We start from the raw sequence: 15,916 nt of genomic DNA on the forward strand, positions 1-15,916 counted from the left end.
AAAAAGTGTATTCAAAACACAGAATATCTGACATCCAATTAAAAATGCAGCGAGGGACACAAATATACATGTGGACTAAGGAACAAAGTGGCCACTGAACTCCATCTTCCCATTTCTCACCTTGACAATTCTCGCATTCTCTGTGCCCCAGCTCGCTCTCTCTCTCTCTCTCTGCCTTCAATTTCAGGAAAGAGAGACAGAGGAAGAAAAATGGAGTATATCCAAAAGAAGAATGGAAGGCAGAGCAAAAGGTAAAGAGGAGGAGAACATGAAAAGGAGATGGGAAGGGAAGAAAAAAGAAGAGATGATTAAAGTGGGACAGAAGAGAGAGAAAGGGGAGAGGAAACTAAAATGTTGACAATATCATTAATTCAGATGTCTTTCTAAGCTTCACTTATGAAGTATTATGGCCAGAAAGGTTTAGCTTACCAAAAATAGAGGGGGTAGAGGAAAAAGTTAAATGGCACCAGGTAAATCCTAAATATGGAACATTCTACATGACATATGGCTTGGCCTCTTTAAAGTCAAGCTCATAGAAAAAAAGAAAAAAGGAGGGAGGATAATTGTCTACTATTCTAGATTAGGGGAAACCAAAGAGTCATAACCACTAAAGGCAATATACAATCCTTTATTGGATCTTGGTATTTTTTTAAAAGCTGTAAAAGACATTTGGGGAATGGGTGAGAAATTCTGAATAGATAAGTAATATAATATTAGGGAATTAGTGTCAGTTTCATTGTGTAAGAGAATATCTTGTTTGTTAGAGACACACAATTGCTGATTTTGTTACACAAGAGAATATATTTATTTATTGGAGATATATGCTGAAGTGTCATGATATCATGATACCTATAATTTACTTAGAAATAGTTCAACCAATATATGCATATTGGCAAATCTGGAGAAACATAAGTATCCAATCAAGATGGTAGGGACACAGGTATTCATTTTTTCTACTTTTCAGTAAACTGAAAATTTTCATATAAACAGTTAAAAAGAAGTCATTAGATAATTTCTACACAAGAATAGATTATTTCATGGCTAGTGACTGCTTTTTCTTTTTATCTCATTTTAGTCGCAAAATTCGGTACACCAAGAAGGATATTATCCTATTTCACAGCAGGGAAATACTGAGAGACCAGGTTAACTGTGAACTGACAAGAAGCAATAAAGGAGTCAGGTTGCATGAAATAGAAAAACCGAGAAACTTGGGTTTAAGTCCCAAACCCTGATACTTAATTATTCAATCTCTCTGAGTTTCAGTTTCATCATTGGTAAAAAAGACAGGAACATACACCATAAGCATGTCACAAGTTTTGTTGAGAATCAGTGAGGTAATATACCTGAATGCACTTTGAAAAATGTAGAGTACATGTAAATCACATTATTTTATGACAACAATGCATCCAATGATGAGTATGTTGGAATGTTGGTCTTCTCCCCCAAGTAAAAAAAATACCTCTCAACCCATTTCCGAACACAGGGCCCCCTCCGTCCCTACAATGAGACCATCAGCTGGGCCTACATACAGCCTCGCCTATAGGGATAAAAGAAATTGCATGCCTACCTCCAGTTTGTGGATGCTCCTACTATCTCCCGCAACTTATCACGAACTGAAACAAAAATAAAGAGGTCACTCCAAGAAACAGAGAAAAATTGGAACTGGATTATGGCAATGAGTTCAAGAACAATGAAAAGCAGTTCATGCACTCAGAAGCTTTTTTTTTTTTTTAAAGATTTTATTTATTTATTTGAGAGAGCGAGAATGAGAGAGAAAGAACACATGAGAGGGGATAGGGTCAGAGGGCCAAAGCAGACTCCCTGCCGAGCAGGGAGCCCGATGCGGGACTCGATCCAGGGACTCCAGGATCATGACCTGAGCCGAAGGCAGTCGCTTAACCAACTGAGCCACCCAGGCGCCCCCATGCACTCAGAAGCTTTAAAGAATGATTAATTTCCATTTAATGCCACAACAGCTCAGAGAAGGGATCAAGCCTCTGCTTCCTAAAAACTTGAGACAACTGTTGTCTCCTTCGTGCAGAAAAGAATACTCTTGTGCCAATCACTGGGATTTACTTACATAAACAAAAAAGGGTAACTCCAATTATTCATCAGGTGGGGCAGTATCACAGTCAGTAGGAGTCCCTTTATGATGGAGATATTATGACCCAAATCATCACCTCGCTTCTTGTAGGCAGTAGTAGATCAGATTGCTTAGCGCAGAGACTAACACTGATATCCAAGTCTCATTCTGATTTTTTATACTATCCTAATTGTCAGAAAAGTTTAAGCCACAAAAATGAAGCAAAGATGTAAATCAAGGATAAGCAAAGAAAAGCAATTTAATTTTAGTTAATGCTCAAAAAGTACAAGAATGAATTAATGCAAAAGCAAATTAAGCACTTAAAAAAGTTGATACTAATTACCACACACACCGTGATTCACATGTATAGGTGAACATGCTATATGGATAAAGGGAAAATAAATTAGATAAGCAGTGGAAATTGAAGACTAAAAAATAAATCTATACGATTTCATATAATGTGCTAAGTTCAAGTTTTTTCTAGCATTTACATGCATTTATATAGGATTTATAAAATACATATTCCAGTTATAGGAAATGAACTACAGCAATCCTTGGTCCTTCAATAACTAACTGATCAAAACAAAATAAGGTTAAACATGCACTTCAATGAAAAAATAGTTGATTTTTCTGTCAAACAATTGTTACACACCATAAATTTGGTACAAACTCTAATTACAACTAAATCATAGGGGCGCCTGGGTGCCTCAGTCAGTTAAGTGTCTGACTCTTGGTTTTGGCTCAGGTCATGATCTCAGGGTTGTGAGATCAAGCCCCACACCAGGCTCTGTGCTCAGCCTGGAGTCTGCTTGGGATTGTCTCATTCTCACTCTGTCCCTCCCACTACTCTCTCCCTCTCTCTCTAAAATAAAATAAATAACATCTTTTTTTAAGATTTTTAAAAATTATTTATTTATTTATTTGACAGAGAAGGAGCACAAGCAGGGGGAGCGGCAGAGGCAGAGGGAGAAACAGGCTCCCCGCTGAGCAGGGAGCCCAATATGGGACTTGATCCCAGGATCCTGGGATCATGACCTGAGCCGAAGGCAGATGCCCAACCGACTGAGCCACCCAGGCACCCCAAATAAAACCTTTAGAAAACTACTAAATCATAGAGAACTGCAAAATATACAGGCATACCTCATTTTATTGCACTTCACTTTATTGTTCTTCACAAACAGTATGTTTTTTGCAAATTGAAGCGTTGTGGCAACCCTGCGTCAGTGCCACTTTTCCAACAGCATTTGGTCACTTTGTGTCTCTATGTCACATTTTGGTAATTCTTGCAATATTTCAAACTTTTTCATAATTATTATATTTGTTATGCTGATCTGTGACCAGTGAGCTTTGATGGTACTATTTTAATTGCTTTGATATGTACACTGTTTTTTTAGACATAGCACTATCGCATATTTAATAGACTACAGTGTAGTGTAAGCATAACTTTTAAATGCACTGGGAAACCAACAAATTGATTTGACTCACTTTGTTGTGATATTCTCTTTATTGCACTGGTCTGGAACCAAACCTGCAATATCTCCAAGGTATGCCTGTAACCACTAGGAAATTGTGGACTTATTTGTGACTTTTTTTCCCTCCTGAGCTCCTTGAATAAAAGAATGGTCAGAAAGCATACCAAACAGTACACTCGCCGATCCTCGCTGACATAAAATCATTATTACTAGTTTAGTCAGTGTAAGAAGAAAGGTGGGTATTGAGGGCCAAGAAAAAAAGTAGAACTGCATATATATATATATATATATAGGACAATATAAGGATCAGATTATATATATATATATACACATATGTATATAATAAATTTGTACCTTTTCAAGAAGCCACAATTTTAATTATAATGAATACTCCTAAACTGATATAGACATCCATAGTTTGCATATCAGACTAGTAACTGAAATTAACTTCAACTAAGCATGGATTAACAGCATCTCTAACAAAACTATAGATTAGGAGCACTTAGTTGCTACAAATGAAGGGCCCATGTCTTACTTATACAGCAGGTGTCTTTTGTGCATGCTTTCCACTTTAGTACTGATACAAGGAAGGTGGATATCATTTAACTGAAAGAGCTCCGTCTCCCAGGAACAAAAGCTCAAATTCTGAATGTGGTTTCTACCCAAAGCTATACTGAGTATTTTATACATGAGAAGTTCTACCGTTAATATGTCTCATTTGTCCTAAACTACCTATCTATATGCCTCCCAAGTAAGACATGGTTTTTTACCACGTGGGTCTAAAAGGTAAACAGCCATGCTTGCCTTCATGCATATGGATGACTCTCTGTTTCTCCGGATTCTGGGATCCTTGAGTCAGTCCTCTGCCAGGAATAAGCAGCCCCTTGTTCAAGGAACAAAACCTACGAAACAAGATAAAACATACTGGAGTAGGTTCCATGGCTTCTTGGCAACCCCAAAGACCCGCCCCTCCTCCCAGAACACTTGGCCAATCCATATCCTTAGTATATACTTTCTTGTAAGGGTCTGTACTTGTTTCTCCAGTGTATGTATATTTGCATATGATGCTTTTCTACAAATCATCTCTCCAACCAGAGTAAACATTTCATGAGAGCAGACACCAATTAGCTAACAATCTACAAAATAAATAAAAGATACCAACCAGGTTTAATGGATTTACTCTTGCCTTTTTATTAGCTTCAGAAGCCCAGAATCAATTTGGTAAACAGTTGAGTAAATTAATTATGAACATTTATTATTAATTATGAACACTTATTTTGTTCTTTATTCTCACACCATAAGCTCAAGCCAATTATAAGTTAATGAATTTGAAAACAGAATTAGCCCTTTCCAGACTCAAAGAGAATATTTATTGGACTGGGGCAGAAATCTCCTAATCCCCAAACAAAATAAAAACTATTTGCCCAAATGTGCCTAGCCTAGTCTGCCAAAATAAGTTAAGTTGGTTTTAGTTCACTGTTTTAAGTGTTGACTCCCACTCACTCACTATCATATCAGGGATAACACACATACAGTGTCAGAGATTGACAAAGCAATTTGCTGATTGCACAGCTGAAGAAAGTAAGGCCCTGAAGAGGTCAAGAACCCCAAATACTGTTACTCATTCTAGTTCAAGTTACTAGTAAATTCTTACTACCTCATGTCAGGACAAGTGAGGACTAACACCCCCACCCCCCCAAAAAAGTTTCTTCATCTGTAAAATGGGGTATAGTATCTTATCCTACAGGACTGTCATAAGGCGAAAGAAGTTCCTATACACACATGCACACATAAATGCATCTGTAGGCAAGCTGTTTTTTGTTGTTCTTTTTTCCACAATCTCAGGCTACTTCCCTTTTATATATGCAGCACTGAAGTGGAGGGAGCGGAAGAATGGTTTAATCACTACCCAACATCTCAGACCTCAGAGTTACTGGCTTATCCCCTGATAAGCTCTCCGGAGTTTTACAGCGAAATCCCTAGGTAGGCCTTTAGAAGAAACTGTCAAGAAGCTTTGGGACATTCAGGACTCTATGATTGAACCTTTCCAATAAAAGAAGACCAAGGAGGCCAATCTCTTCATGGCTTGCTTAGGAAGTCACAGAAGTCACCTTAGGTGTGAGCAAAGTGTCTTAGCTCTGTTCCGGGTCCCAAGCTTAGGGTAGGTGTCCAGGAAGAACTTTCAGTACACTAGCAGGCAATGCCACTCATATGCCCTCCACTCTGGGGAAATGCCTCAGTTTAGAAACTGAACAAATTCAGGTGACTCTTTGGTGAGTCTGGGGGAAAAAAAGAAGCTACAAAGATTGCCCACTTGTCAAATAGCCTAATCATCTCGAACAGTCTATATTCATTTATGAACTCTTCCACTCACTAAACACTAACAGAGTACCTGCTTAAGGTTCAACAGAATTTACCAGAAAGGAATGCAGGTTTGTGGGAGTTCAGGGCAAAGAAAGAGACTTCCAAACTGGGGGAGAGGAGATCAAAAAAGGTTTCCTGGGGGGGCGGAGCAAGATGGTGGAGGAGTAGGAGACCTGGATTTCGTCTCCTCTCAGGAATTCAGCTGGATAGGGATCAAACCATTCTGAACACCTACAAACTCAACAGGAGATCGAAGAAAAGAAGAGCAACAACTCTCTCATCAGAAAAGCGACCACTTTCTGGAAGGTAGGACGTGCGGAGAAGTGAATCCCAGGCGATATTCGGGAGGATAGACGGCGGGGGAGGGGCCTCCGTCGGCCGCTTCTGGCAAGTGATAGAGCCGCGGAGCACAAAATCCGAACTTTTAAAAGTCTGCTCCGCCGAGGGACGTCACTCTGGTGGCTAAGCGGGGGCTGGAACCCTCCGGGACACTGTGGTCTCAGGACCCTCGGGGTCACAGAAAGACCGGGGGTGCCTGAGTGCGGCAGAGCTCCCAGGTAACGAGCAGGGAAGCCGGCTGCAGAGGCGGAGCCCAGGCGCGGGCTCTCAGCTCGGGGTCGCCATAAACCGGGATCCGCGGCACAGTCGGGCCCCTGCTCCTCCAGCAGGGACCCAGCAAGCGGCAGATCCGGGGAGACTCCCCTTCCTCCCCCGGGAGGAGCCGCGCGGGAGTGCACCGCAGGGATCTGCTGGGTTTGGAGACTCCACCCGGGGTCGGGTGCCAGAGAGAGAAACGCGCGGTCACAGGCCGGGAGAGCACGGAGTGCGGCCGGAGACCCGGGAGCCGGGAGTGACTGACGGCTCTCCTCTGGGGGCTCACTGAGGAGCAGGGCCCCGAGTTCTTGGTTCCTCCGGGGCGGAGATTGGGAGGCCACCATTTTCACTCTCCGCCTCCAAAGCTGTACGGAAAGCTCGCAGGGAACAAAAGCTCTGGAGAGCAACCCGAGCAGATTACTTAGCCTGGACCGGGCAAGATCGGGGCAATTCCGCCTCCGGCAAAGACATTTGGAAACCACGGCAACAGGCCCCTCCCCAGAAGATCAGCGAGAACAGCCAGCCAAGACCAAGTTTACCGATCAATGAGAACGGCAGAACTCCAGCGCTAGGGGAATAATGCACATAGAATTCATGGCTTTTTTACCATGATTCTTTAGTCTTTCAAAGTTAATTTTTTTTAACTTTTTTCTTTTTTCTTTTTTTTTTGAATTTTTCTTTTTCCCTTTTTCAACCAACATCTTATCAATCCCTTTTTTTAAAAAAAACATTTTTATTTTTCATTTTTAGAGTCATGTTCTATCCCTTCATAGTAGTTACCCATATTTTTGGCTTATATATATAAGTTGTTCTCTCTTTAAAATTTTGAAATAATTTCTTCTAACAGATTAAAATATACCCTAAATCTCTAGTATATGGTGTTTTCTATTCCCCTGCCTGATCACATTCTCTCCCTTTTTTTTCTTTTTTCTTTTTTTAAATCCTCTTCTTTCTTTTTTCAAACAACTTCTTATCAATTCCTTTTATAAAATTTTTTATAATTTCCATCTTTACAGTCATATTCCATCCCTTCATCATATCAACCCTTATTTTTGTACATATATAAGTTTTTCTTTCTTTAAAATTTTGGGAGGCACTTTCTTCTAACAGACCAAAATACACCCCAAATCTAGTGTGTGGCACTGATCTATATACCAGCCTGAGCATATTTGATCACATTCTGGTTTTTTGTTGTTGTTTTGTTTTGTTTGTTTTTGTTTTTATCTTTTTCTTTTTCTTTTTTTTCTTTTTCTTTTTTCTCTCTTTCCATTTCTTTTCCCCCTGCTTCAGGTCTTTTCTGATTTGTTTAGAGTATATTTTCTGGGGACGTTGTTACTCTGCTAGCATTTTGTTCTCTCATTAATCTATTCTCCTCTGCACAAAATGACAAGACGGAAAAAATCACCTCAACAAAAACAACAAGAGGTAGTACCAACTGCCAGGGACCTACTCAATACGGACATTAGTATGATGTCAGATCTAGAGTTCAGAATCATCACTTTAAAGATACTAGCTGGGCTTGAGAAAAGCATGGAAGTTATTAGAGAAACCCTTTCTGGAGAAGTAAAAGAACTAAAATCCAACCAAGTAGAAACCAAAAAGGCTATTAATGAGGTGCAATCAAAAATGGGGGCACTAACTGCTAGAATAAATGAGGCAGAAGAGAGAATCAGTAATATAGAAGATGAAATGATGGAAAATAAAGAAGCTGAGAAAAAGAGAGATAAACAACTACTGGATCACGAGGGCAGAATTCGAGAGATAAGCGATGCCATAAGATGAAACAACATTAGAATAATTGGGATCCCAGAAGAAGAAGAAAGAGAGAGAGGGGCAGAAGGTATATTCGAGCAAATTATAGCAGAGAAATTCCCTAATTTGGGGAAGGAAACAGGCATGAAAATCCAGGAAGCACAGAGAACCCCTCTCAAAATCAATAAAAATAGGTCAACACCCCGACATCTAATAGTAAAACTCACGACTCTCATAGACAAAGAGAAAATCCTGAAAGCAGCTCGGGAGAAGAGATATGTAACCTACAAGGGTAGAAACATTAGATTGGCAACAGACCTATCCACAGAGACCTGGCAGGCCAGAAAGGACTGGCAGGATCTATTCAGAGCACTAAATGAGAAAAATATGCAGCCAAGAATACTATATCCAGCTAGGCTGTCATTGAAAATTGAAGGAGAGATAAAAAGCTTCCAAGACAAACAAAAACTAAAGGAATTTGCAAACACAAAACCAGCTCTACAGGAAATCTTGAAAGGGGTCCTCTAAGCAAAGAGAGAGCCTAAAAGCAACATAGACCAGAAAGAAACACAGACAATATACGGTAACAGTCACCTTACAGGGAATACAATGGCACTAAATTCCTATCTTTCAATAGTTACCCTGAATGTAAATGGGCTAAAAGCCCCAATCAAAAGACACAGGCTATCAGATTGGATTAAAAAACAAGACCCATCAATATGCTGTCTGCAAGAGACTCATTTTAGAACCAAAGACACCCCCAGATTGAAAGTGAGGGGGTGGAAAACCATTTACCATGCTAATGGACACCAAAAGAAAGCTGGGGTGGCAATCCTTATATCAGACAAATTAGATTTTAAACCAAAGACTGTAATAAGAGATGAGGAAGGACACTATATCATACTTAAAGGATCTATCCAACAAGAAGATCTAACAATTGTAAATATCTATGCCCCTAACATGGGAGCAGCCAATTATATAAGGCAATTAATAACAAAAGCAAAGAAACGCATCGACAACAATACAATAATAGTGGGGGACTTTAACACCCCCCTCACTGAAATGGACAGATCGTCTAAGCAAAAGATCAACAAGGAAATAAAGACTTTAAATGACACACTGGACCAAATGGACTTCACAGACATATTCAGAACATTCCATCCCAAAGCAACAGAATACACATTCTTCTCTAGTGCCCATGGAACATTCTCGAGAAGAGATCACATCCTAGGTCATAAATCAGGTCTCAACCGGTACCAAAAGATTGGGATCATTCCCTGCCTATTTTCAGACCACAGTGCTTTGAAACTAGAACTCAATCACAAGAGGAAAGTCGGAAAGAACTCAAATACATGGAGGTTAAAGAGCATCCTACTGAAGAATGAATGGGTCAACCAGGAAATTAAAGAAGAATTAAAAAAATACATGGAGGGCGCCTGGGTGGCTCAGTTGGTTAAGCGACTGCCTTCGGCTCAGGTCATGATCCTGAAGTCCCGGGATCAAGTCCCGCATCGGGCTCCCTGCTCGGCAGGGAGTCTGCTTCTCCCTCTGACCCTCCTCCCTCTCATGCTCTCTGTCTCTCATTCTCTCTGTCTCAAATAAATAAATAAAAATCTTTTAAAAAAAAAATACATGGAAACCAATGAAAGTGAAAACACAACTGTTCAAAATCTTTGGGATGCAGCAAAGGCAGTCCTAAGAGGAAAGTCTATAGCAATACAAGCCTTTCTCAAGAAACAAGAAAGGTCTCAAGTACACAACCTAACCCTACACCTAAAGGAGCTGGAGAAAGAACAGCAAATAAAGCCTAAACCCAGCAGGAGAAGAGAAATCATAAAGATCAGAGCAGAAATCAATGAAATAGAAACTAAAAGAACAGTAGAACAGATCAACGAAACTAGGAGCTGGTTCTTTGAAAGAATTAACAAGATTGATAAACCCCTGGCCAGACTTATCAAAAAGAAAAGAGAAAGGACCCAAATCAACAAAATCATGAATGAAAGAGGAGAGATCACAACCAACACCAAAGAAATACAAACAATTATAAGAACATATTATGAGCAACTCTATGCCAGCAAATTAGATAACCTGGAAGAAATGGATGCATTCCTAGAGATGTATCAACTACCAAAACTGAACCACGAAGAAATAGAAAGCCTGAACAGACCTATAACCACGAAGGAAATTGAAGCAGTCATCAAAAATCTCCCAAAAAACAAAAGCCCAGGGCCAGATGGATTCCCAGGGGAATTCTACCAAACATTTCAAGAAGAATTAATACCTATTCTTCTGAAACTGTTCCAAAAAATAGAAATGGAAGGAAAACTTCCAAACTCATTTTATGAGGCCAGCATTACCTTGATCCCAAAACCAGACAAAGACCCCATCAAAAAGGAGAATTACAGACCAATATCCTTGATGAACATGGATGCAAAAATTCTCACCAAAATACTAGCCAATAGGATCCAACAGTACATTAAAAGGATTATTCACCACGACCAAGTGGGATTTATCCCTGGGCTGCAAGGTTGGTTCAACATCCGCAAATCAATTAACGTGATCCAATACATTAACAAAAGAAAGAACAAGAATCATATGATCCTCTCAATAGATGCAGAAAAAGCATTTGACAAAGTACAGCATCCTTTCTTGATCAAAACTCTTCAGAGTATAGGCATAGAGGGTACATACCTCAATATCATAAAAGCCATCTATGAAAAACCTACAGCGAATATCATTCTCAATGGGGAAAAACTGAGAGCTTTCCCCCTAAGGTCAGGAACATGGCAGGGATGTCCACTATCACCACTGCTATTCAACATAGTATTGGAAGTCCTAGCCACAGCAATCAGACAACAAAAAGAAATCAAAGGCATCCAAATCGGCAAAGAAGAAGTCAAACTCTCACTCTTTGCAGATGATATGATACTTTATGTGGAAAACCCAAAAGACTCCACCCCAAAACTGCTAGAACTCATACAGGAATTCAGTAAAGTGGCAGGATATAAAATCAATGCATAGAAGTCAGTGGCATTCCTATACACCAACAACAAGACAGAAGAAAGAGCAATTAAGGAGTCGATCCCATTTACAATTGCACCCAAAACCATAAGATACCTAGGAATAAATCTAACCAAAGAGACAAAGGATCTGTACTCAGAAAACTATAAAATACCCATGAAAGAAATTGAGGAAGACACAAAGAAATGGAAAAACATGCCATGCTCATGGATTGGAAGAACAAATATTGTGAAGATGTCAATGCTACCTAGAGCAATCTACACATTCAATGCAATTCCCATCAAAATACCATCCACTTTTTTCAAAGAAATGGAACAAATAATCCTAAAATTCGTATGGAACCAGAAAAGACCCCGCATAGCCAGAGGAATGTTGAAAAAGTAAAGCAAAGCTGGCGGCATCACAATTCCGGACTTCAAGCTCTATTACAAAGCTGTCATCATCAAGACAGTATGGTACTGGCACAAAAACAGGCACATAGATCAATGGAACAGAACAGAGAGCCCAGAAATGGACCCTCAACTCTATGGTCAACTCATCTTTGACAAAGCCGGAAAGAATGTCCAATGGAAAAAAGACAGTCTCTTCAACAAATGGTGTTGGGAAAATTGGACAGCCACATGCAGAAGAATGAAACTGGACCATTTCCTTACACCACACACAAAAATAGACTCCAAATGGTTGAAAGACCTCAATGTGAGACAGGAGTCCATCAAAATCCTAAAGGAGAACACAGGCAGCAACCTCTTTGACCTCAGCCAAAGCAACTTCTTCCTAGAAACATCGCCAAAGGCAAGGGAAGCAAGGGCAAAAATGAACTATTGGGACTTCATCAAGATAAAAAGCTTTTGCACAGCAAAGGAAACAGTCAACAAAAACCAAAAGACAACCGACAGAATGGGAGAAGATATTTGCAAATGACATATCAGATAAAGGGCTAGTATCCAAAATCTATAAAGAAGTCATCAAACTCAACACCCAAAGAACAAAGAATCCAATCAAGAAATGGGCAGAAGACATGAACAGACATTTTTCCAAAGAAGACATCCAAATGGCCAACAGACACATGAAAAAGTGCTCAATATCGCTCGGCATCAGGGAAATCCAAATCAAAACCTCAATGAGATACCACCTCACACCAGTCAGAATGGCTAAAATCAACAAGTCAGGAAACGACAGATGTTGGCGGGATGCGGAGAAAGGGGAACCCTCCTACACTGTTGGTGGGAATGCAAGCTGGTGCAGCCACTCTGGCAAGCAGTATGGAGGTTCCTCAAAAAATTGAAAATAGAGCTACCATATGATCCAACAATTGCACTACTGGGTATTTACCCCAAAGATACAAAAGTAGGGATCCGAAAGGGTACGTGCACCCCAATGTTTATAGCAGCAATGTCCACAATAGCCAAACTGTGGAAAGAGCCAAGATGTCCATCGACAGATGAATGGATAAAGAAGATGTGGTATATATATACAATGGAATATGATGCAGCCATCAAAAGGAATGAGATCTTGCCATTTGCAACGATGTGGATGGAACTGGAGGGTATTATGTTGAGTGAAAGAAGTCAAACAGAGAAAGACATGTATCATATGACCTCACTGATATGAGGAATTCTTAATCGCAGGAAACAAACTGAGTGTTGCTGGAGTGGGGGGTGGGGTGGGAGGGATGGGGTGACTGGGTGATAGACACTGGGGAGGGTATGTGCTCTGGTAAGCGCTGTGAATTGTGCAAGACTGTTGAATCTCAGATCTGTACCTCTGAAACAAATAATGCAATATATGTTAAGAAAAAAAAAGAAGAAGAAGAAGGTAGCGGGAGGGGAAGAATGAAGCGGGGGAAATCGGAGGGGTAGATGAACCATGAGAGACGATGGACTCTGAAAAACAAACTGAGGGTTCTAGAGGGGAGGGGGGTGGGAGGATGGGTTAGCCTGGTGATGGGTATTGAGGAGGGCACATTCTGCATGGAGCACTGGGTGTTATGCACAAACAATGAATCATGGAACACTTCATTTAAACTAATGATGTAATGTATGGGGATTAACATAAGAATAAAAAAAAAAGGTTTCCTTGGGAAAAGGCACATGGCAAGACCATGTAGCTTTTTTTTTTTTTTAAGACTGATTGATTGATTGCTTTGACAGAGAGAGAGCGCTGTGCACAAGCAGGGGGAGCTAGAAAATAAGCAGGCCCCCCACTGAGCAGGGAGCCCGATGTGGGGCTTGATGTGGGGTTCGATCCCAGGACCCTGAGATCATGACCTGAGCCGAAGGCAGATGCTTAACTGAGTGAGCCACTCAGATGCCCCAAGACCGTGTAGCCTTGCAGAAGGCCCCTCACATCATGTCCAACATAAGCTAAAGCCAACTGTGGCCCTTCCTGTAATGTAACACTGTCTAAATAGTGTTAACAAAGCTTTTCTTTTTTAAGTGCTAAGAGAGAGAGAGAGAGTACCTTTTTCAACAGATAGCAAGATCCACAGGGACAGTGAGAGAGAGAGAGAGAGAGATCCAGGATCCCCAAGAGAAAGGATAGAGTTCAGTGTCAGTCAGCACCAGTGTGGCCCACACCGAGCTGGTGCACCTGTAGCGGGATGATTCCAAACGCTGGAACAGGGGGGAGGCCCCTGGGAACTGGCCAGGCACAAAGAACCTGGGGACAGCTGGAGTGCTCGGGCGAAAGGGGCTGGGGGAGAGCCAGAATTGCCCTAGAGTCCCTAGGCGTTAACTGTGCAAGCTGGCATATGACACATACAAAAAGGCATCCTCCTTGTCCAAGTAGCCTAATCAAGCCCCCCACCACGCCCCCTCGCTGCTCATTAAAGGTAAAATTTAGATCAGCACCGAAGGCCCTAGGCACACAGTCCTGACTGAGGTCCTGACAGCCCAAGAGGTACCCTGAAATCTCTGCGCACATTATAATACACTTTACCCAGAGTCCAAGCGGGTCAAGCACTTAACCCTAAAAATGCTCTCCAAAGGAGGGCAAAGGGCTGGAAAGTTCATGTGGAATCCTAAATGCTAGCTATCCGACAAGGGGCTACCCCCAAACCACACCCCTGATGAGCAAAGACAAAGGAATTTCAGGGAACACCCAACTTCCTCCCTTAAAGTGCCGCTTCGCTTTTAATATCAAACTCTGCTCCAGAAGCCTTTAAGGTGGGGGTCGCGGCGCCCCACCCTAAGCCAGACAGCACCTGTCCAGGCGCGGCTGCAGAAGGTGGGCGCCCCTTCCGCCCCCAAACCCTCGCATTAGTCCCTCCAGCAGGCGGCCGGCTCCTTCCGCCCAGGCCCGCTAGCAGCCCGAGCGCGAGCGTGGGCGACCCCAGGACGGCGCCACACCTGCCCCCGGCTACCTACCGCAGCGCCGCCCGCCTCATCGCGCTCTGCGGCCGCGCGCGCGACCAGAGACCCGGGCCACGCGAGCCGGTCCGCTGGGGAAGTTGCGGGAACGGAGAGCGCGAGTTCAAGCGCGAGCGCGGGACCAGACCTCGCTCCCCACGGCCGCACCCTCGCGGAGCAGCCGCCCGGGGGCGGAGCCTTGCCGCTGGGGGTGGGGGCTCGCGGCGGACCGGGGGTGGTGCGCGGCGCCTGCAGCCTCTGTCATTGGCGGGAAGCCTGAGTTGGAGGACAGGCCAACCCCGCCATTACCGATTAAAGGCACCACGCAGCATGGACGGAGTGTGACGTGGAGGCCAGAGGTTCTCGGAGCTTGTCTTCGTTATTCCGCTTCGCCGAAGGCCGCGCAATCTTGACCCCCATGCCTGGGCTCCCGGTCTGTGGTTCTTGCCCTTAGCTGCGCGTCGGAATCTTCTGGGCAGCTTTCCGGAATACTGATGCCTGAGCCCCACCCTCTGGGGATTCCTATATAATTAGTAGGAGTGGGGTCCGGCCTTCAGGACGTCTGAAGGCACCCCGAGGTGATGCTTACGTATGCGAAGTTAGAAACCACTGACCTAAAGGGAAAAAATTGTTTCTTTTCTTTTTTTTTTTTTTTAAGATTTTTATTTATTCATTTGACAGAGCGAGAGAGCACAAGCAGGGGGAACAGTAGAGGGAGAGGGAGAAGTAGGCTCCCGGCTGAGCAGGGAGCCTGATGCGGGGCTCGATCCCAGGACTCTGGGATCATGACCTGAGCCGAAGCAGACGCCCAACCGTCTGAGCCACGCAGGCGCCCCAAAATTGTTTCTTTTCTAATCTCGGCCTGCCCCCTAGTGTTTGAAAGTTGGAGATTTTGGCTGGCCCAGAGCTATTCAAGGCCAGAGAGTTAATATGATTTTACCCTACGACCGGATTCTCCATTTCATTCAACGAATTCTTATTAAGCCGTTTGCAGTGCGCCAGACGCTGTTGTAGATGCTGGGGATGCAATAAAATAGACAAAAATCCCTGCCCTTTGGGGGCTTACCTTAGAAGGAAAACAAGTCAGCAAGTTAGCAAATAACATAATTTCAAACGTGGTAAAGCAGTCTAAAGAGAAACAAAACAAGATAATGAGAGAAGATCCTTCCAGAATATACACAAATCTTGACTTTCCCTGAAGATGTTTATTTCCTAGGAGGCAGGGACCATACTGCATGCTTTTTATGATACCTCATGCTTAGTAAAAATGTGTCCATTTTAAT

General features: G+C 42.5%; 1 protein-coding gene across 3 annotated transcripts in view; it reads right to left on the reverse strand.

The window, feature by feature from the left end:
• ACOT9 (acyl-CoA thioesterase 9) overlaps positions 1-15,006 on the reverse strand; it is a 39,532-nt gene extending 24,526 nt beyond the window's left edge. The window contains exons 1-4 of one of the 3 annotated variants that reach the window (XM_035000841.1): positions 14,943-14,962; positions 4,360-4,457; positions 2,436-2,462; positions 1,568-1,613 (exon numbers count right to left, since the gene is read on the reverse strand). In XM_035000841.1, the coding sequence (XP_034856732.1) occupies positions 1,568-1,613; positions 2,436-2,462; positions 4,360-4,369 (83 nt within the window). In that variant the 5' untranslated portion in view covers positions 4,370-4,457; positions 14,943-14,962. Of the gene's footprint in view, positions 1-1,567; positions 1,614-2,435; positions 2,463-4,359; positions 4,458-14,651; positions 14,817-14,942 lie in introns of those variants that run through there. The other 2 variants (XM_035000850.1, XM_035000856.1) reach the window with 2 other exon arrangements.
• Between the last annotated feature and the right edge of the window lie 910 nt (positions 15,007-15,916).

Source organism: Mirounga leonina, unplaced genomic scaffold (genome assembly GCF_011800145.1).
Source record: "Mirounga leonina isolate KUSES-001 unplaced genomic scaffold, KU_Mleo_1.0 Mir_101595, whole genome shotgun sequence".
Lineage (NCBI taxonomy): Eukaryota > Metazoa > Chordata > Mammalia > Carnivora > Phocidae > Mirounga > Mirounga leonina.